This window comes from Notamacropus eugenii, chromosome X (assembly GCF_028372415.1).
Source record: "Notamacropus eugenii isolate mMacEug1 chromosome X, mMacEug1.pri_v2, whole genome shotgun sequence".
NCBI lineage: Eukaryota > Metazoa > Chordata > Mammalia > Diprotodontia > Macropodidae > Notamacropus > Notamacropus eugenii.
The window spans coordinates 100,085,538-100,107,091 of NC_092879.1; the positions used below are offsets into that span (position 1 = coordinate 100,085,538).

The 21,554-nt window shown below is 55.7% G+C and overlaps 1 protein-coding gene across 6 annotated transcripts; it reads right to left on the minus strand.

Annotated features, from left to right (window-relative positions):
- Nucleotides 1–3,979: 3,979 nt before the first annotated feature.
- On the minus strand, nt 3,980–20,340 carry NLGN3 (neuroligin 3). Of its 6 annotated transcripts, XM_072626918.1 has the most exons (9): nt 20,179–20,340; nt 17,941–18,598; nt 16,968–17,027; nt 13,819–13,878; nt 13,117–13,149; nt 12,202–12,351; nt 8,521–8,706; nt 6,186–6,975; nt 3,980–5,601 (listed from the first exon to the last, which is right to left on the minus strand). In XM_072626918.1, the coding sequence occupies exons 2-9, from the start codon at nt 18,395–18,397 to the stop codon at nt 4,755–4,757; spliced, it is 2,583 nt and encodes an 860-aa protein (XP_072483019.1). In that variant the 5' UTR covers nt 18,398–18,598; nt 20,179–20,340; the 3' UTR covers nt 3,980–4,754. The 6 variants fall into 6 exon arrangements, with proteins under 6 accessions (XP_072483019.1, XP_072483021.1, XP_072483020.1 ...); XM_072626920.1 differs by lacking the exon at nt 16,968–17,027; XM_072626919.1 differs by lacking the exon at nt 13,117–13,149.
- Between the last annotated feature and the right edge of the window lie 1,214 nt (nt 20,341–21,554).

The window sequence follows — 21,554 nt, forward strand, 5'->3', positions numbered from 1 at the left end:
CCTCCCAGATTGAACTTGACTTAAGTTGTCAGTCCCTTGCACCCCTAGGAACATGTTCTGGAAGTGCCAGCCTGGGGAGGCCCTGTCCTGGGTCACTACTGAAGGATGCAGTGCCAACAAAGACCATGGCCAAACTGAGCTGAAGTCGTTCTCATCAGGCTTCATGGCCTACACCTCCAAAACCATATACCCGGCACTGCTCACCGGACTTTGGGTCACTCCCAACTCGGAAATCTGCCCTGTGGTTTCAGGTCCACAAAATCTTCCCTGATGCCTTGGACCAGAAGTGAGCTCTCCCTTTTCCCAGGGCACATTCAATTTGGTGTTATTGTCATCTGTGGGTTTGGCATTCTTCTCCCCCAGCCAATCTCTCCTAGACTATAAACTCTCTGAAGGCAGGGAGCCTATCTGCATCTGTACCCCTCTTTGTTATTAGCACTTAATGTTTGATTGACTTCTCTGAGCTCTGCAGGTGAGAGCACTGGCTGACCCCAGACTCCTTTTCCGTATTCCAGAAATGGTCTACAGAATAAGGCCCTCCAGTTGCTTTGCAAACAGGGAACCAGCCAGAGGGAGGCAGCAGAGTGTAGTGGAGGGAACGCTGACCTTGGTGCTGGAGGCCCTGGGGATTGGGTTCAAATCCCAGCTTTGCCACTCATGGCCTGTGGGCCTTTGGGCAAGGTCTATAACTAACTTGAGCCTTATCTATAAAGTGAAGGAGTCAGATGATGGAACAAGATGATAGAACCCTACTCCAAGGGCCTTTCCAACTCTAGCTCCATGAGTCTTTGCTTCTTTCCCACTTCCTACTATAGTCATCAAGTTCCTCACCTGGAAAATGAAGACACTGGATCCTATTGGTCTCTCTAGACTTTGCTCAGTAGGCAATGATGAATTCATGGAAGTTTGACAAAAAGAAGCTGGAACCCCCTCTTCTCACCCATCTCTGTAGTCTTTGGGGGAGAAATAGTCTCTAAGAAAAACCTGGTTTTGGTCACAGTAACATGAGGACTGCAGAATTCTCTCCAAATAAGTCCTATTTCCTAGCCCCCTTGGTCTGCAAGAAGGAAGGATGAGGAGTGTGGTGATGGATAACTGGAGTGCCCGGAGTGAACCCTCCTCATTGGGCTCTGGCTCCAATTTCTACCAGAGCCAAGCTACATCAGAACAGTCTTCCTAAACAAAGCAAGGGTCTGATCAAATGAGAGAACATTTGTAAATTGCATAGCACAATACCTGGCACATAGTAGGTGCTTAGTAAGTGCTTGTTTTCATATCCTCCCTCCCCCACCATGCCACATTCACTAGATGAAACCTGGATTCCTTAATGTGATATTCAAGGCCTACTATAGTCTGTCCTCCATTTCCTTTCCAGCCTTATCCCTTACTATTCTAAAACACAAACCCTCCACTCTCAGTGAGAGCAGGTAGGTAGGCCAAACACTGTTTCTTCCGTGTCTTTGCTCATGCTGTCTCCCTAACTTGGCATGGTACCTCTTTTCTCTCCACTGATTTGAATTTGAGCCATTGTTTCATTCGATTCTAGGATGGCTAGATGTGGCCAAGAACTTTTCCAACTCAGGTTCTACCATCCTGTGATGATCCTACAAATTCCAAGCCGTTTTCCTTGGAACAACAGCCCTGTGACATTGGTAGGACACACACGCACACACACACACCCAACATCACAGCCAGGGGCCTCACATTCACACCATCTCCTTGGCTGGATAAGGTTCTCAGCAACTGGAACATCATATAAATCAGCCCTTTTCAGAATTCTGGCCTCCAATTCTGATGCCAGCATGGCTGTGTCCAGTGTCTCACAGCATCAAATGAATCCTGGGGTGGCAGACTTGGCCTAGGCCATCATGCGGTCTGTTGGGAAGATCCATATTGCCACGTCAAAAGTGACCTTGAACAGTCACACGTGTCATCCCTCAGCTTCCAGGCAAGTAAACCCCATAGCCTTTCTTTTTGGTCTATTCCAATAACTCATCCCTCTCACCATCAGCAAATGCTTTTTGTTTTGTTGCAAATCTCCCCAGCTTCCACATGTCCTCTGAGAGAATGAAGGCTGACCCCTCAGTTCTGGTCAGGGAAGCAGAATGAACAAGAGGGGCTAATGAAATTCTATGTCTCTTTTCCTTAGGTCCTAGGGTCTAATCCTCCTCTTTTCCACACCCTCCTTTCTTCATATCTTTCTTAAAATGAGATGATCAAGGGTGGATGGAACACTTAAAAGTACAAAGATAGCACCAGACACGGCTGATTGAGTTGTGTAGGACACTGGCCTCCAACATCATGAGGCCGTGTCTCAACTCTCGTACTCAGCAGCTGAATGCAATGCCTTCCCTACTAGGGATTCAGTTTCCTTCTCCAGAAAATGAGGGCATCTGAGAGCATAGGCAGCAAAACATACTTCCTTTCAGCAGGAGGTGGATGGACACCACTGGGTCGGAACATCCTATACATCGCTGGAAGAGGAGCTCTCCATGGCAAATAATGGTCCTTTAAGGTTTTCCTTTGTTACAAGAGAAAGCTTGATTCTGATGGGGGAAGAGGGTGTGTCCAGAAATGATTGATGTAAAACCCAAAGGCAGGAAAAACCATACTTTTAAAAACCCAGTGGGGATTGGACTAGCTGATCTCCCAAGATCCCTTTGAATTCTGACATCATTCTGACAACAAGTCCTTATTGGCTCTCCTGTGTCATAGTCTTCTCCCTCTAACCCAACAGCTATGTGAGGTCCCTGTTTTAATAAAGTCCCAGACAATCACTATCAGCACCTTCACCACGTGGCTCATTCTGTGCTAACAACAAATTTGAATGCAGCACTTAGTACGGTGCCTGGTGCAGAGTAGGTCTTTCTCGATTGCCCGGTCCCAAGTCTGCCATTGTCATTCTTCCAGCCCTGCCTGGGAAACTGTTTCAGGTTTGGGTCCTTGGCTTATTTCCCACCTTCTGTTTTTACAGAGCTTGGGTCTGTAGATCCATTCCTCAGATTTGTTAGTCACTTGACACAGTATCAGAGCACAGTCAAGGTCTCTGAAGTATTCCCTTCCTGGTTCCTAGGATGGTAAGTAACTAAGATGGGCCATCTGCAGCTGGGCGTTAGGGTGCCACGATCTCTGGATACCAATAGCGCTAATGCTCCAGCAGCAGCCTAGAAACAAGGGGGCTCAGTACCAAGGGAGCAAGAGCGATTCATTCCTATCAGAAGCTGCTAGCTGGGATAGAATGTAGCCCAAGGATGCTTCCCTCCCACACATGCACACACACTGCATGCACACACTGCATGCACACACACACATGTGCCAGGGACAGCTTGAGGTATCTTTCATGGTCAACTAAATATCTGCAAGCAATGATTTGAGGGTGCTTTTTGTGTCGCTCATCCTTGTCCTGGGAACCTTTCGGAAGCTTGCGTCAGATGCAAAAGCTGCTGTCACAGCTCTGGCAATATGTCAAGTGAACCTATCAAGTCACTGGGAATAGGAAAAGGCACGTGTCCCTGAGATGAGTCCTGCTCCACCCATTCCCCAGGGCTAAGCCTGTTTTGAAGACTACTCCCAGGACTCCCAAACCTTCTCCAATTCAGTTTCCTGGACTAGGGGGCAAGTTTCTCTGGAAGCCAATGGTCCTGTCCTGTCTAGTCTCCCTAGGAGAATGTGTCATCATGTTTGGAGCTCCATGGGCATTCTGATGTCACTATGGACTGAGGTAAACCTGAGGGCAAGCCAAAGTATCTGTCAGGGAGGAAGCCAAGCAGTTGGCCCGCCTCTGCCAAGGGGAATGGTTCATTTTCGCCATGTCAGGTCCTTAGAGTAGGCGGTCTCAGCTCCAGGACACTGGGAGAGCTGAGGGAACGGCAGCATCACCATCGCTGGGGATCGAGTAGTGCAGCGGGAGGGGCACAGAAGGCCCAGTCCTGGGCTTGGGGGGGGGGGGGGGGGGACGCTGCTGTACAAGGGACACAAGTTGGGAGCGCTAACTGGAGTTTTTATTTTTATATCAAGACACTGTGTTTAAAATCTGTACAAAGGACAAACTCCAGGGGTTTCCATTAGTGTTTTAAGAACTAATTTCTTTTCTTTTTTCTTTTTTTTTCCTTTTTTTTTTAAAAAGTCCTTTTGAAAGAGAAATGACACAAAAGAGACTCTGAAAAGAAAAAGGCCGCAAGCTCCTAACAGCAGTAGCCCAAGGGTGCGCAGAGGGCCCTCAGGGTCATCTCTCAGCGGCCCCCAGGCAAGCCTAGGTGAGGAGGGGCCAGGCAGCTGGCAGCCCCCTCCCCTCCCTCTTGCCAGCCCACATTCTTCCTTGGGTCATGTTCTGCTCCCTGGTCTCTGGCTGTGTGAGCAATGGGAGATTGGATGGAAGGGGCCTTTCCTTCCCCTCTCTGCCTTTCCTGGGGAAAAGAAAGCACTTATTCAAAAATTAAAAAGCCAAACTGAGATCCAGAACAGCCCCAGTGTGAGGGTTGGCGAGGAAGGGGGGCGGGGCCAAGGGCTGGCCAGCACCAGGGAGAGGTACCTGCTGCTTCCTGCTGCCCCAGGGGTGCTGACTCCCTGGGACTGCTAGGGGCTTTCTTCTTTGAAGAGTCCATTCATGTTTCACTCTGGATATGTGTTTGTACATGGGGGAGGGGGTCTGCTCTGTGCGTGTATCTGTGGGCTTGGGTGTATGGGTGTGCACAGATGGGTGCTGGGGGAGAGGGGGAAGCAGGGCCAGGCTGGGCAAAGGCTCTGGGTAAGAGCTATACCCGTGTGGTGGAGTGTGAATGGGGCAAGCCAGTGCTGTTGAAGCCAGAGGCAAAGGTGTTATAGGGGTGCAGCGTCTGCAGCCCCACCAGGGAGTTGGGGATCATGGTGATGGTATTAGGGGTCATGAGGGGGATGTCATCAGGAGAACGTCGCAATGTCAAGGTATAGTCAGGGAGGGCACTGAGGCGGAGTGGGTCGTGGGGAGGGGGGCCTTCACACTCATGATGTGAGGGACCTAGCTGGAGGGCTGCCAGCTCCTCCTCAGGGGCTGCTCCCATTTCCCCAGGGCCCCCGGGGCCACGCTGGGGACTGGGCTGCCGCAGGGGCTCCTGCCGCCTCTTGTCCTTGCGGTAGTAGAGGGCAGCAAAGGCTAACACGTTGAGAAACAGGAGGGAGGCCCCAACAGCAATGGTGACACTCAGCTCTGTGGAGTAGTCCCGAGGGTTCTCCACCAGAAGAGGCCCGGCATCCTGGTCCCCGTTCCAGGTGCCCTGGGCATTTTCATTGCTGTAGGCTGGAGAAATGGCTGGCCGCTTGGTGCTCCAGGCCTTGCCGTTGGGGCGCCGGGTGATGTGGGAGCTGTGGGTGGTGTCCGGGGGCGGCACTTTGGTGGTGGTGGACGTGTAGTGGAACATGTCATGCAGGTTGTACAGGTGGGGCACCAGGTGCTTCCAGAAGGCCACCTTGGTGGCCCGGTAGTGGTCACGGACCCGGGGTTTCAGCCCGATGTGAAGGTACAGCTGGTCCCGGGGGTTATACTTGGACCAGGCCACCTCCTCGAAGCGGTTGGCCTTGGTGTGGATGAATTTGGTGTCCTGGGGGACCGGCTTGTTGGGATCCCTGAAATGCCGTATGGAAATGTGGGGTCAGCACCCTACCCTGGGGGGTGGGGATGGCGGAGGAAGGGGACTTGGCAGAGTCCAACATCCTCACATCTACCTCACAGTTTCTCCATCTCCTTCCAACACCCATCCCTCTCTATCTTCTTCTCAACCTCTTATTTCCCCAGATCTTGGACTCACGTTACCCTTGACCCTTCTAGCCGCAGCCCTGGATAGCCCTAGTCCTGACTCATGTTCAGAGATGCTGGAGAGACGTTGCTTTGCTTTTCCCCATGCATGAATGGGATAGCATAGGGTCATGCCCTGGCCATCCTCAGATGTTCCCACTTCACAAGCTCTCTAATCTCCTTACCCCAGTTCTGCCAGGCCCCCCTGATCCCTCTTGCATCCCCAAGTCAGAGCTGTTTCTCCCCAACCCCCATGAGAGTTTTTGTCAAAAAAGAAATGACCCAGAATGACAGGGATGGAGGGTAGGCAGGAGAGTAACTCAGGGGTAAGAGGAGATAGGTGATGGATGGGGTTTGGCTAGAGGGGAAGGCATGCCAGGGTCCTAAAGTGGCAGGGACATGAACATCTCCTCACCCAGTCTTGGCAAAGTTGGTCCAGTAGGTCATGACAACAGCACTGAGCATGACGTCATTCTTGGAGAAGTTGCAGGGGAAGAGGTCAGTGGGGCCCACCATGGGGATGCCAAAGACATAGGGCACCTCATCCCCATGGGCTGCGTCAGACCAAGCTGGCTTCATGAGGCTCTGGCAGTGGTGGTAGAAGGCGTAGAAATAAGTGGGTGAACCATAGCGGGCATGCAGGTCAGCTGTCACCACGGAAGGCTCTACCCATTGGTGGTCAGTGAAAAGGGCCACCAGAGTTTTGCGGCGGGTCTCAGGGTTGTCCCGGTCTGCCCAGTCTGTGTACATGAATTTGATGGTCTCCCGAAGGGTATCCTTGCCCTCTGGATAGCCATACAGGTTATCCACAAAGTTGGAGACCGAGTAGTCAAAGTCAGTACCTGAAACTCCATCCTCAGGGTCCACCACAGCCTCCACAAACTTGAGTCCCTCCCCCTGGTTGACGCCAAGCATGATGTCATAGTTGAGGAACTCGCCCTGCTCCATGAGGATCTCAGGGTCATCGGGGATCACGTCCCCATCGATCACAGGACCAAAGGCCACATGGTAACGAGCTGGTTGGATGTCCTGTTCCACCAGCTCTTTGGCACTCTTCTGACGTAGGCAATCCACCATGTCCACTGTGTCCAGCACATTGCACCCCACCTTGTCCGCTAGCAAGCTAGTATACTTAACTGGCTGGTAGTTCACTGCCCAGCTGGACAGGGCCGAGCCACTTTGGATGATGGCCCTCTGGAAGAGCCCTGCAGGGGACAGGCAGCACCCAGTCAGAGCTCCCCAATATACCAGCCCAAACCACCAAGGCTCTACGCTTTTCCTAGAGCCTCCAGACAGGGTTGTCAGCCCACCTAGAACTCCCTTCCTGACCCCAGTGTGCAGATGGCATCAGGTTTCTCATGCAGTTAGTTATTAGATCCATTCTGGGTCTTTCTGTGCTGGGGACCCAAGGAAGCCTGCCCTTGGATGGGATTTCACTGATACAGAGCAGCCTCTCCTCTCTGTCTTCCAGTTTTTTTTTGCTAAGGTCACATGACATTAGTCACAGAGAAGGGACCTGCACCAAGATCATCCTGACTCCAAAGCCACTGCTTTATCTGCTATCCCAGGCAGTGCTTAAGCAGTAAAGGCGCATAATGAACACTTAGCCTCATGTGTCTGCTTTTCTCTCCTCCCCTCTGTCCTCTGGCTGTCTCTGTGTCTGTCTGTGTCTCTATCTGACTGTCTTTCTGTCTCTTGCTGTCTGTATCTATCTCTGTGTCTCTGTCTGGCTGACTGTGTCTGTGTCTATCTGATTCTGGCTGTCTGTGTGTCTGTCTGGGTGTCTGTGTCTGTCTCTGGCTCTGTCTGTGTCTATGTCTGTGTCTGTGTCTGTCTCTCTGTCTGAATCTGTCTGTGTCTCTATCTGTTTGTGTCTTGCATCTCTGGCTGTCTCTGTCTCTCTGCACTCCCCCCCTTGGCTTCCTTACTTGCTTCCTGCCCAGCTGGGCTCAGCTCTATGCCAAAGCACCACCAGGGCACTGGTTCTTGTATGACAAAGGGACCTTTCTCCTGAGAGGCCAGAAACAAGGGCTGGAAGAGAAGTCCCACATACAGGGGAGGTTTCAGGAGAGCCTGGTAGGCCTGAGGTCCTGAGGTCACCTCAGTGTTGTCCCTTACCAACCGCATTCTCACATCTTCGTATGCCCTCTTGCCTCAGGAGGTGGCTGCTTTTCCCCCTCTTAGCACCCTAGCCCAGGACTCCTAGGTCACCAGCAACTGATGTGACTCTGATGCAGATCTCATCCCAAAGCCATGTCTCAGGCCATAAAACAGTGCCAGGAAGGCCAGAGAGAGTGGGGTGGGGCGGACAGGAAGAGTCACAAACCCCACCTGACTCTTCCTCCTCAGCCAGATAGAGCCTGAAACATGGTCTCCCTCAGCTCAAGAGAAGGTGGGCTCCAATGACTCACACATCCCACAAGGAGACTCACTTCAGACATAAAGGACCTTTCCCCTTCAGACAGTATTTCTTACAGTTCAAAAGTAAGGCCCCTCCACCCCAACCTGAGATTTGTTCCTTCCTGAAGAAGAAGGAAGGGGCCTCCTCCCTGCCCAGCCCAATGAGATAGATGCCAATGGCAAGGCAAAAGTCTTTTCCCTAGAGAGAAAGGCCTCTCTTCTCTCTGAGGGGCAGTGCAAACATGTTCCCAGTGGGCACTCCAGAGTCTGGCAGGCTAATGGGGCAGCCAGGAAAAGTCAGGTCCCTCCCCTGATCCCCACATATACCATACCCCTGAGAAATTACTCACCCTCAGAGTGATGGGATAGCGTGAGAAGGCTGACACAGGAGGCCCCGATGCCGGAACCAAAGACCGTGATACGGCGAGGATCTCCACCAAAGAAGGCAATGTTCTCGCTCACCCAGCGCAGGGCCTGAATCTGGTCCAGCAGACCATAGTTTCCCTTGGCAGCTTGGTCCCCAGTGCTCAGGAAACCTAGGCCCAACAAAATGGGTGAGAAGAGCAGGGGCTATTGGCTGGGAGAGCTAGACAAGGACCATGTCGAGCTCCCTTTTCTTCACTGATGCCCAGAGCATTAGCTCCCTTTTCTCAAGGATTGGCACCATTCCAGGAAAGCACGGGCTCACATCTCCCACCTGAAATATCTCCTCATGTCAGGTACCTCCCCCTTTTCCAAGCCCAGAGAGGGCATCAACCGCCAACCCTGCTTAGGGCAAAGGACTCTGAGACTCTTAAGGGCTAACAACCTCCAAGCTCCTTCTGTTAATAGCAGCAAAGGCAACCCCTCCTTGGGGGCCTCCACCCCCACCCCTCTCTCCTTTGGTCTCAACAGAGCCCTCAGGAGACCTACATGGTCCCAGGACCTTCTACTTCTGTGCTCCCAGTATGGACCCCTTCCCAAGGGATTTGGTTTAAACCCTCTTGGTCTGGCAGAGGAAGGAAAGTGGCACTGCTTTAGGAATGTTACCATAGAAACAGTTCTTCCCGCCCACCCACTGGGATTTGCTGTTGAGGAGACATGTCACCATGGAGACTACCTTCCCACCCACCTGCTGGGATTTGCTGTTGCAACCACATCGCCATGGCAATGCCCTTCCCACCCACCTGCTGGCTATCTCTTAGAAAGGGCCTACCTATCCTACTCCCTGTCTCCCCTGCCGCTGAGGATCCAGTCGTCCTTCAGAGAATTGCCTACTGGGTAACCAGAACGAACGGTGGATACCTCCACCTGTCCCTAACCTTGAATCACAGAACATACCATCTGGAACCTATTTGATGGGAGGCCACGTTGGGATGGTCTCTAGACCCCAAGGCACTCCTTGAGTCCCCATATCTTTTCCTAAAAGGGCCCAAGCAGCTACAGAGAGGCTATGTTCAGGTCCAAGTTGGAGATAGGGAGAAAAGGGAATTCTGGGAAAGAACAGAAAGATGAAGCAAGGCCAAAACGGGGCCCTTAGTCTTTGCCTTACCCCCAGTTGACCACACCGTTGGCTCTTCCAGTGCAAATCCTGGAGTGCTCCTGTCTCTCCCTCCCTCTCCCTCTCTGTCTCTCTCTCCCTGTCTGCTCACTTCTGCCATCCTGTACTCCCTCTCCCCTTTCTTTGATTTGGGCAGTAGCAGCCTTGCTTGGCATCAGCCAGGACTGCCCTAATGAGTAAGGGGAGCTTGCCTCAGGACCTCGAAGGACCCAGAACTAAACCAGCAACAGAGCTGAAGGCCTGTTGCTGGGAGTATTGCCACCCTCTGGCTGATGTCCCATTGGCTCCCATACAACAGCTTCTAAGGGAAAGAGCTGATGAGGACTCGTGAAAGAACTGTGGGAACACAAGCAAGGAAACCTGCAGCCCAGGACAACAGTCCCTCCGTACGGGGCCAGAGGCCGCTCCACTAGCATCCTAGGGACTGAAGCTGAATTGGCAAGGACTCAGGGACGAGGGCAAATGGCAAGTGCTGTCTGACTGCCGTTCACAGCCAACTGCCCAAGCCCAAGGCTGCAGCCCTGAGGTAGTGGGCACAGCCAACCATGGGGAGCACATAAAGATGAGGTGCTGGTGTGCCCGTGTAACACCCAGCTTTGGAGGTTTTCTTTTCTGGCCAAAGTTTGGCTCAAGTATGTTAAAGCAGGGAGAGGAGAATGTTTAACTGAGGTCCTGAACAAACACTCCACAGAGCGCCCTTCTCTCAGCTTTATGGAGCCCCATGCCCTCCACCCACCTTCTTATTTGGGTAGCTGTAGGCTGTCTTCACTTCACCCTGCCCATGACCCCTCACTGTGTCCAAGGCCTGAGGAGACCAAGGGCTGACCCAGGCTCTGTGCTCCCTGGCCCCCTCCTCCAGTGCCAGCAATGCTACCTGATGTCTGGCTTTGTGGGATCAGTGCACTGGCCAGAGTGAGAGGGATGAGGGGCTGCAGGGAGCAAGGCTTCCTAACAGGTTGAGCTGTTCCTCAGAGGGCTAGGCAGTGAGTCTCCTTTGCCAAGGCTGGAGGACCCCTTGTTCAGAGCTTTCTTGTTCCAGTGTTGCCCGCCTAGACGGCCCTGAGGTTCCAAAGATCCTGGCCACACTTTTCCCCATAGTTCAGGCTCAAACCAGAGTGGGGACCCAAGGGGACAGAGTAGGCGGTAGTGGCGGTGGTGGTGGTGGCGGCATGGGGAGCTTCTGGCTGTGGGCCCAGATCCAGCCCTTGGCCCGATTTTCTCCAGTCCTCAGGGAAAGATTGTTTCTGGTTACAGCTGATACAGAAACTTCTCCCCCTAGTGGGTTGATCAGACTATCCCACTCGAGAAAGGAGTCTCTAAACCAGTGTGACAGGAATCCACAAAACTGTTTTTACCAAAGGCCCTGACTTGGCAAAAGCAATGCCTTCTGACAAACTAATTTGGCCTGTGCCTTGCGGCCCGCTCCTTCAAGCATGTGCTCACAGAACCTTCCCCAGTTCAGAGAGAGTGCTCTACGCCATCGAGGGGAAGAGGTAGCACTTCCAAGGACAGAGCTAAATGGGCCCAGATCTCAGACAGGCTTCAGGCTTTGGCCTGCCCATATTCCTGCCTTCTCTTTCCCCAATTTTCTAAGCTGGAAAAAGGAGGGAGAGGAATAGAGCAGATGACCCCTAAGGTCCATTCCAAGCTGAGGCTTAGCCTCCTGGGCTGGGCCCCTTAAGGTCCTGTCTGCTTGTAATACTTGGATCTCCTCACTTTCCCTCTCCTCCTCATCTCTTTCCCCAACTCAACTGGCTAGAATATGGAACATGGGGTTGAGGCTGGAAGCACCTGTTCTATTTCCCAAAACGACCTTTACTAAATGAAGTTGCTGATTCCAATGCAGAAGCCAGAAAGGTTGGCGCTTTCCATTTTCTCAGGAAGAAGCGAAGCCATGAGAGAGAGAAGTGAGGCTTCCCTGGGGTCTTTCCAAGGGGCCAGTAGCCCCCCAAGCTGCTCAACAAGACCACAGGCCTCTCACTGACTTAGGGATGCCCTCCCACCCCAGGGAGCTCCCATGCCCTTGGGCTGCTGGGGCCAGTGGGATGCTCCTCTTGTGGCCCCTGGGTTGGGGTGGAGCATGGTACTCTTCCACGCACCCCAGCCAGTCAGTGATACAGGACTCCTCATCCCACTAAATCAAGAGCTCATGTCATGGGCCCAAGGACAAGTGCACCAGAGTCACACACAGGCCTGGGACTAGCAAAGTAACAAACCAGGCGCTGAAATGAACAAAGGTGCTCTCTACCCTTCTGCCCAGGAGGCATGCACAGCCCTGGAGAACCAGGCTCCTGAGGGCCCTGAGGGGCTGCATGGCTGTGCTTAGACACTACTTCCCTCAGCCCCAAGAACCATGGCGGTCACCATCAGGGGCAGGGAGTGGACAAATGAATGAGCAAACACATGGAATGCACAGAGAAAGATCCCAGAAGGAAGCAAGCTTTGAGAGGGCAGGATACCCTCTGACGGGATGTTGGCCCACCAACCATACCTAGCACCCCAACCCGGTAGTTGAGGGTGATGACGATCACATTGCCATAGCTGGCGAGGACGCTGCCATCGATCATGTTGCCGGTGCCCTCCATATAGGAGCCCCCGTGGATGTAGACCATGACCGGCTTGGCTCCACTGTCCCGGATATCTGCAAGGACAAGAGGTGAGACAGAGGCTGGGGGGATGTAGCCTTCCACTCACTCCCCCCCACCCAGCCCAACATCCCAGGAGAGGCTGGGCAGGGAGAAGGTGGCCAAGCGATCCCAGGTGCCAGGACACCATCGCCATCCCAAGGGCAGGACTTAGGGCTCCAGGGGCAGCCAGAGAGACAGAGACAGCTTGACTCTGGTCTCAGTGGTTTTACCGAAAGGGAAATGAGGCTCCCCAAGGGCTCATTTAGTGCATTCTTGTTGAGGGCTAAAGGCAGGCATCATGCCTGGCACCACTAGGCATGGACGTGCCTCAATGGGCTAGGGGAGCAGGTTAAGGTCAGACCCTCCCACATGATGGAGTCCATGCCCTGGGCACCCAAGAGTCCTGGGACCTGACACAGCTTTAGGGAGGTCTGGGGAGCCTTGCAACTCCTGAGACCAGAGCAGTCACATGGAAACATGGCTGTGGCAGCTGTGGCTGCTGCGGCACCTCCCCACCCCCCCCCCCCCCCCCCCCCGCCAGTGCAGACAGAGACAAGTGGAGGAGCACAAGGGGAAAAGAAAGGGGACTGAGGGGACTGGGGTGGGGCTCAAAGCCTCCTGTGCCTGTGCACATGCCCTGGAGGGCGGGACCAAGGGGGAAACAGCCATCGGTCAGCTCCAGGCCCATCTCCTCATCTTGGCAAGAAGGAACACACCGTTAGGAGAGCATCAGTGCTGCTCTGTGCTCAGGAAGGGCTCAAGGCAGGGCACTCACTCACCCCTGATGGGGACACGGAACACCCGACCGACGGCTGGGTAGAGAGCGGCACAAAGGAAGATCTGGTCTGAGGGCCAGGGATCTTGTGTCTCCCATCCCCCACCCCCACCTCCTCCAGCAGACAAGCTCTGGGCCCTGGCCTTGTCTCTGGCACAGGCAGGATTGGGGGCATCTCCAGAACTCATGGAGTCTTCAGGGCCCAGCATATGCCAGGCTCGGGCTCTAGGCCAGTTGCCCTGTTTCCTTCTTTCCTTATTTCTCAGCCTTTCCCCATATTCCTATGTCTCCGTTCCTGCCATCTTCCCTATTGTTCATCAGAGGTGGAGAGTACCCAGCCCTCCCTGTCCTCAGGGAGCCGGTGCCCATCTGAGAGCATCCCATGAACAGTGTGTGTGCCACTTCAGCATGTCGGGCATTCAAAGAGGGACTGCGTTCCATAGAGCTCTGCTCCAATCAGCTGCTCCCACTGCCCGGGAGGGCCCTCCCCGCAACCCGGTCCAGCTCTAAGCCCCTGATGGCCACCCAGGGCCCTTGACGGTGATGGACGAACAGACCAACCGCCTTGTGCAGGAACAGAAACACCCCAACGGACGGACGGACGGATGGACGGACAGACAGACAGACAGCTGGGGCTTCTCCCCAGCCAGAGGGGGAAGGGCTCTGTGCCATGCACCAGCCTCCGCGCCCTACAGCCCCCAAATACCTTCGTCTTCGTCCCCTTCATTATCCGCTAAGTCCTCGCCCTGTTTCTTAGCACCGGATCCTGGGGACCAGACACGCACGGGGAGACACAACAGCACAGAACAGAGAACAAAACAGAGAGAGAATTCAAACACAGCACGAGCACCGTGTGGCCCAGCTGGCCAGCTCCGAACCGGGCTCGGGCCGGTGGGAGGGAAGGTGGTCACCAGGGGAACAGGGAAACTGAGGCCCAATGCTCCCATGACAGGGGCGGGGGAAGGAGGGCACCTCCCTGCCCAGCCCCCTCCTCCTAACTCTAGCCTGAGAGGGGAGGTGTGGATAAGAGGCCTGGGCCTGGGAGCTGGGCACACACAGTGAGAGGTGGTATGGGAAGACCAGTGTGAAATGTCAAGGGCTCGTCCCTGCCTAAAAGAAATAGCCTTCAGAGATAGATTTATTTCATTTGGTCCCATGACCAAGCCCTTCCTGAGAGATCACATCCCTCCCCAGGACCTGGGAGTCAGGGTACATCCCAGGTGACCCCAAGAGGCTCCCAGGTGCAAGGAGCAAGCCTGGCCTGGAGCCTTCCCTCTGTCCCTGCTGTCTGGGCAACCTCCTGGCCAGGGCATGGAGGATAGGGAGGACAAATTCCTAAGAAACCTCTTCAGTGTGAAGAACAGAGAGAATTCTGGGGGCTTCCCCTCTTGATGGCGTGACATTAGATGCCCTCTCTTCCTCTGCTGTCCTGGACTCTGGTACCTTGACTTTCCCTGTGGCTGCCACTCAGAACAGGGCCTGCGCCCAACAATGCCTGGGCTAGAGGGCCAAGCCTACAGGGAAGAGCCACCTTGGGCCCCTCCAACTGCCCATCCCTGCAGCACTGACTCCAAAATCCAATAGGAAAAGGGGACCACTTGAATCCCCCCGCCAGAGCATCATCTGGCCAAGAGAAAGTGTGGGCCACGGGGCCATCTCAGAACATGCATCCCCTCCAGACTAAGTGCAGAGGGCTTCCTGGACAGCCTTTCCCAACTCAGGCAAGCTCCCCCCACCCTAAGCTGAAGCTCATCACAGCTACTCCTGCCATGCCTATGTTCTCCCAGTTAAAGACCCTGGCCAAGTGTCAGTGTGGCACTGCACTACGTGCTGTAGTGGCCCGGCCCAGCCAGGCTCTGCCAGGGGCCAGGCCTTGGCCCCAAACAGCAGGGCCAGAGGTCTCTCCTTGTGCCAGGCTTCTTCCTCAGGGTCACTCCTAGGGATGGGCTCCCCCAGAAGTCACACAATTACTGCTTTGAAAGTGATGTCTTCCCCTTCCCAAATTGGCTTCTCTGCCTTCTTGTAAGGAGAGCAAAGCACTGGCTGAACCTCAGTGTGCAAGAAAGACGAAACCGAGCACATTGGTGCCCTGAGCCCCCTTCACCCTAACTCTGAATTCCTCCTCTCCATCAATGCACAGGTTGGATCCCCCTATTCAACTGGGAACTCCTTGAGGGCAGGGTCTAATTACTGTCCTTGTACCTCCAGCACCTAGCACATGACTGTATGTTGTAGAGGCTCAATGGGAGGTGTTTCCTGGGGTCAAAAAGCTCCCAGAAGGCTTTCGGTATAGTTCAGAGAATACTTGACCTGGGCAAGGTCCAATTTCCAGAGTGTGGAAACTGAGGGGGGGGCGGGGCAGGCCTGAGAACAGCTCTGAGGTCAGCATTGGGCCAAGAGTCCGAACTCCCAGGGCTGGCCAGGACCTGTCTGAGGCAGGCTTCGGTTGCTGCTGTAACTGGGTGACTGCTACCCCAGAAAGAAATCCATTTTTTTCTTCTCTAAATAGTGCTACATAGGAAGGATCCCACTATGGTGCCCAGCAAAGGAGGTCAAGGGAGAGGAGAGGAGGCGCACAATCTGAGAAGAGGAGCTCCAAGAGCTCTGGGAGGTCAAAGGGCGCACTGGCCAGGAGGGTGCCAGCCAGACAAGCTAGGAAGGGCCTTGGGGGCCACTGAATCCAACACCCTCCTCTAAGACATGAGAATATTGAGGCCCAGGGAGGTCAAGGAAGGGGCAGGGCCTGGGGCAGCACCACACTAGAGACTCCAGAATGCTTATTGTCAACAGATTGGATATGTCCAGAATGTATATTCTAGATCAGGGAAGGGGCCAGGAAGCTCCTCTCCCAGGCATTTAGGCATCGCATTTTTATTGGGTGCCCCTCCAGAGGCAGTGCCTCATCCTGAGGGGAAATCAAGTCACCTGCTCATGGAAAGGTTGAATGAAGCCCTCAGTTTCCTCCTCTGGGACTCCATGATCTTTAAGGCCCATTCCTGCTGTCAAACCCATAAATCTAGTGCATCTCTGTGTACCTCCCAGCTGGTCCTAAGCTCTCTAACTGGCCCACCTGCAGGCTGCCCTCAAAGCTGCCTGGCAGGGAGAGAGGAAATGAGGAGGGAGGGAGGGAGTGAGTGGGGGGAGCAATGGGGGACCACAAAGAAGAAAAGCACCATGGTGTTGTGGAAAGAGCACTGCCCTCAGACCACTGGCCTGGCAACCAGACCTGGGTTCTCAGCTGGGCTCCGCCACTTCTTTACTGTGTGACTAGGCGAGTCACAGAATCTCTCTGTGCCTTCCCTTCCTCATTTAGAAGTGGGGATGTTATCACCCACCTGACCTCATTCGAGAGGTTGGGAGGAGCCAATTGAACGATGAGGGAGGGGAGTGGAAATTGAAATGACAAGTTCTTGGGGCAAAGCTTGCCCTCTCCTCACTGACCCCAACACCCAGAGCTGCCTGCCAGACTTGGCTAGGGTGGGGAATCAGCACTGGGAGGGGAGGGGGGTTGTGGGGGCAGGCAGGAACATGGCGGGATAGAGCTTCTAGCTCCATTTCTCACCCAGCTGGGAAGCCAAAGCTGTGGCAGGTAGCAATGCAGCTCTGGGTAGAGATGTGCAGGAAGTAGGGCTTCTCCTCTCCCTCCACCCTCATCAGGCCCCCCAAAGAGCCTCTCCCCAAGAAGAGAGGTGGGGAAGGCAGGAGAGGGCACAGCAGAGCAGGGGAGCTCACTTCCCCTTGAAGCCTGGGCCAGGCAGCTTGAAGGCTGGGTCCATCGGGGGACAAGGGCAGGTGGGCGGGCAGCCAGTCCTCCCCATCTCTCTCTCTCTCCCTCCCGGCCGGCTCGCTACCTACCTCCTTTCCTACAAATTTTCTTGTTGGGTTTTCGGGCGCATTCCTTGGAAATCCGCTTTACTGTAAAATGAATAAAAAACTAAAAAATAACAGGAGGCCTCAGGCCAGGGGCATGCACCCTCCACCCACCCAGGAGCCTCTTGGCAGGCGGGCACATGGTGGCGAGCCTGTCCCGCCATCTCCTTGGCACTGCCACTTACCTGAGGGTGACCCCATGAGCCGGGGGGGATCAGTTAGTCAGAGGACGCACCTAAGCGCTGCCTGCAGGGCCTGCCCCCCTCCCTCTGAATACCCTGCTCCCCAACCACCTCCACCCAGTGCTTCTCAGGGCAAGTGGGTGGAGTGGGGGGGGACCTGGATGAACTAGCGTCCTCCTGAGGGCAGCCGTCAGCAGTGACCCACACTTCCCTGAGGCCTCCAAAGCAGCTCTGGAGCCCAGCCTGGTCACTGCTCCCAGGCCCTGAGTGGCCTCCTCCTGGGCCCAGTCACTCTCACACACGGGAGCTAGGCCAATGCCAAGGGAGGAGGGAGGAGCCAGGGGAGGAGGACTGATGGAGGGAAGAAGGAGAGAGGGAAGAGAGGAATAGGACCCAAGCAGCAATGGTGGTGAGAAGCATCCGCACAGACAGCTAGCTAGTTACATGCTGCAGGGCACACACAAACATGCTGGCCTCTGACACAAAAGGGCACGCGCCCAAGCAGCAGGGAGGAGGGAGAGGAGGAGGGGAAGAGGAAGAGGAGGAGGGAAGGAGGATGGAGAGGAGGGAGAGGAGGGGAGGAGGGGGAAAGGGAGAGGAGGGGGAGAGGGGAGATGAGGAGAGGAGGAGGGAGAGAAGGGGGAAGAGGGAGGGGAGGAGGGGGAGGAGAGAAAAGGAGGGAGAGGAGGATGGGGAAGGAAGAGGAGGAGGGGAGGGCAGAGAAGGAAGAGGGGGAGGGGGAGGAGGAGAGCAGTGCCGAGGCTGGCCACACTCACCATCCTCTGTGGGCACATAGACGTTCAGATACAGGCAATCCTCGTTAGGCTCCTGGATGTAGGTCGCCACAATGTCGAGATTGGCAGTAAACCATACGGGCAACATAACCTCAGGCACAGCTGTGTGAATGTTCTGCGGGCACACCGGGGGAAAGTGCGTGGCATTCCGGATGCCTGACCAAGATGGGGGTGGCTCAGGGGGCAGGAAGCGCTTCTCGCCAATTGGGGGTGCTGCATAGGGCACCCCCAGGTACTGGTCAACAGGTCCCAGGATCTCACTGGGAAGTGGCACCCGAGAACCCCTCAGCTTCCCAAAGTGGGTATTGACTGTGGGTGCTGGGGCCTGGGCACTGGATCTCAGCACCAAGCTGAGGATCCAGAGAGCAAGGCACAGGCTCCGGCCAGCTGTGGGCTCGGGGCTCAGGGGCAGCAAGAGTGGACAAAGGCGTAGCCACATGTTCTGGGCAGGGGGACTGGCAGAAAGGCAGACTCCGGGGTCACGGTACTGGCCCACTAGGCAACCCCCTCATAGCTGAGCTGACTTGAACCTCAGAGCTAAGCCCCTGAGGGACCACACTCATGGGTACCAGCAAGCAAGCAGGCAGATCCTCCAGGCTCTGTTGCTTCAGAGAGCGGAGACCCTAAGGGCTCGATGAGCCTGTGGAGAGAAGGGGATGAAGGATCAGCCAAGATGGCAGTGAGGTGTCGGGGATGGGCTCTGGGCACTCATTCTGGATTCCTCTCCTAAGCTAAGAAATGCCTCAAAGGTAGTCCTCATGGGACACTGCTCGCCAGGAAGCTCCCCAAGATTTCCTCCTGGCTTGGAGCTGGAGAGTCCAAGGGAATGAAGAGGCGAGGTGATGAAAGCCATGGCACCCAAAGCAAAGTGGACAGCTCCCATGAGTGACCTGAAGCCATGGAAATAATGGCTTGTACACACTTACATAAGGGGGGGTGGGGAATCTGGTCCTGGCTGGGCATATCTGTGGGCACAAAGCTGTTACTCATAGGATTAGATATCCCCAACAGCTTTTACCAGCTGCAAAAGGGTGGGATTGTTAAGAGCACTTCAGGGAAACTGAGGCCCAGCAGCTGTGCTAGGTCCCCCCATACGGTAGGGCAGTCCCAGCCTGTTCCCTTATCTGAGCCCACAAGGAAGAGGTCAGATACATGTCCTTCCGGGCGTCTTCTGTCAATTCTCCCTCAGTGTTTACTCCCTGCTCCCAAAGCCTGGACCCTCTGTGGTGGGCATCTCCTCTCCAATTTACAGGGAGTGCCAGAGCAGAGCCTGAAAGGATTCTGCCAAGTATCCTGATGTCCAATCAGTGTGAAATCAACAAAAGGAAAAGGGGCACTCACGGTGCCATGTGGCTTGGAGGGACAGAGACAGGTAGGCAAGGTGTATGAACCAAGGGAATGGGACACACACGCGCGCGCGCGCACACACACGCGCGCGCACACACACACACACACACACACACACACACACACACACACACACGAGATAACTCAGCATGATTGGCACACATCTCTTCCGTACACACAGAGGCGCTCTCTCTCCCCGGTGACAAACACACTCAGCCTCCTGCCCACCCGATCCGCCCCACCCCCCCACCTCCCCGGTTTCTCCCGCCATCCCGGCTTACAGGGGTGGCCCCTTTAAGAGCGAGCTGAAGGGGTAGAAGAGGGAGCCTGGGAACGCCCGGCAAGCATCAGCAACGAGAGGGGAATGCGAAAGTGTCTGGCGGGGGGGGGCGCGCTGAATGACAGGGGGCAGGCAGGCAATGTCGCCGAGGGGGGGTGCTTGACTGGGGACCCGAGCGGGAAGGGAGACCGAGGCACGGGGCACAGGGCAGGGGGAACCGAGCAAGAGGGCGGACAGACTGGCCGGGGGGCGGACGGGTTGGGGGGGGGGGGTCGGGAGGCAGCTGAGCTTACACAATCCCCCCATTCAGCGTCGCCATGGCAACCTCCGGGCACAGACCGCTCATTCACGCGGCTCCTCCGCCAGGGCGACCCCCATTAACCCTCTCGGCGCCGCGCCCCTTCGTCGAGGCGCCCCCCTCCCCGCCCTTGGGCGGGCTCCATTAACCCTCTGGGCGCCGCCACCGACCCGCCCCCAACGAAGTCGGGCGACCCCCAAACGCCCTCTGGGTCCCGGGCCAAGGAGGGGATAGCGGCGGCGGGGTCCGGGGAGGGTGCTGCAGGCTGGGGGTGCCGCCAGGCGGGTGGCCTCACCTCTCGCCCGGGCAGGGCGGCGCGCGGAGCGGCCATGGCGATCGCGGTCGGAGACACTCGGGCTGCGGGTGGCTGCTGCGGCGGCGGCGGCGGGGCCTCCGAGGCGGCCGCTCGGGCTCCGCAGCCCAGTCCTCGCCGATCCTTTCGCCGGCAGCCTGGCTGTGCCCGCGCACCGCGGGGGCGCGCGGCGCGTGGGGGCGGGCGGGGGGCGCGCGGCGCGGGGGGGCGGGGTCCCCGCCATTAACTCCTTGGGCGCCAGGCCGCCTTCCCGCCACGCCCTCCCGCCGCGGCGCCGGAGGGAAACTGAGGCCCATCCCGGTGCCCGGAGCAGCCCCTTTGCTCACTTGGCCCGACGTGTCGGGGGCCATTCTGGAAGGAGCGGATGGAGGAACAAGGGAAGAAAGGCTGGGTCTGCCGGTCTCCCCCTAACCCTAAATGGGCTCTAGCCATCTTTATTGGTACCCTAGGGAGTCCTGTTCAGTCTCCTGCTCTGGTCCACGGCCCATCCATCTATCCACTCATCCATCCACCCATATGCTAGTTGGGATGGAAGCCCTGCTGACCTCCAAATCCCTCGAAGCCCACAACTTCCCAGCTGACCTTCTTTCTATACCCTGACAGGCCCAGGATGCTGGCTGCATCTGTTCAGGAGCCCTGCTCCACTCTCCGGAGAGCAGACACCACTCCACCCCCTCCCACCTTGTACACCACACTGCTTTTCCCAGGTTCTCCCGAAGGGGGTCATTTGATCCCCATGAGTGATAACTCTCCCAATCCCCAAATCTTGACTTTTTCTTTTCACTGACTTGAGTGTTGCATCTGTGTCTTCCCCCTGGTCACCCAGCACCTCCCATCAGCGTGGGTCAGCTCTGGGGTCTGGACACTGTTTCTTCAGTCAAGGTCATTTACCAAAGGCAACACCAGCCCTACCCCAGCACCCTTAGGCCTTGGAGCTGCACCCAGGGGAATCATCTGGGGAAGAGAGGCTGAACTCTGGCTGGCCAGGAAGCTTTCATTCTAGAGCACCTCCTGGCCCAATCTAGCTCCCCACTTCCTTCTGTGCACATTAATCAGGGTCTGTCGTTTAGCTTTTCCTTCTGTACGAGGGGAAGAATCAAGATATCATCCCACCCTCAGGGTTCAGGAGAGTGTCATGAAAACTGACCAAAAGATTCATCTGCCAATAAGGCAGAGACAAGAGACAGACCCCTCTCGCTCAAGGAGGGCACATCAGCCCTGAGCAGCTGGCAAACTCCCCTTCTTGCGGGCAAGGGGCACTACAAGACTGAGAGTTGGGCATGGGGAGGAGGCATAGGGGTGGGGGATGGGAAGGGCGGCTCTTCCCCTGCTGGGGCCACATGGAGCAGAATATCTTT

Coding starts and splice junctions, on each gene's coding strand:
- NLGN3 (XM_072626918.1), bottom strand. CDS start 18,397: ATGTGGCTACGCCTTTGTCCACTCTTGCTGCCCCTGAGCCCCGAGCCC. Junction 8,707..12,201: donor CTACCGGGTTGGGGTGCTAG/GTATGGTTGGTG, acceptor TGTTGGGCCTAG/GTTTCCTGAGCACTGGGGAC. Junction 5,602..6,185: donor ACCAACTTTGCCAAGACTGG/GTGAGGAGATGT, acceptor ACGGCATTTCAG/GGATCCCAACAAGCCGGTCC.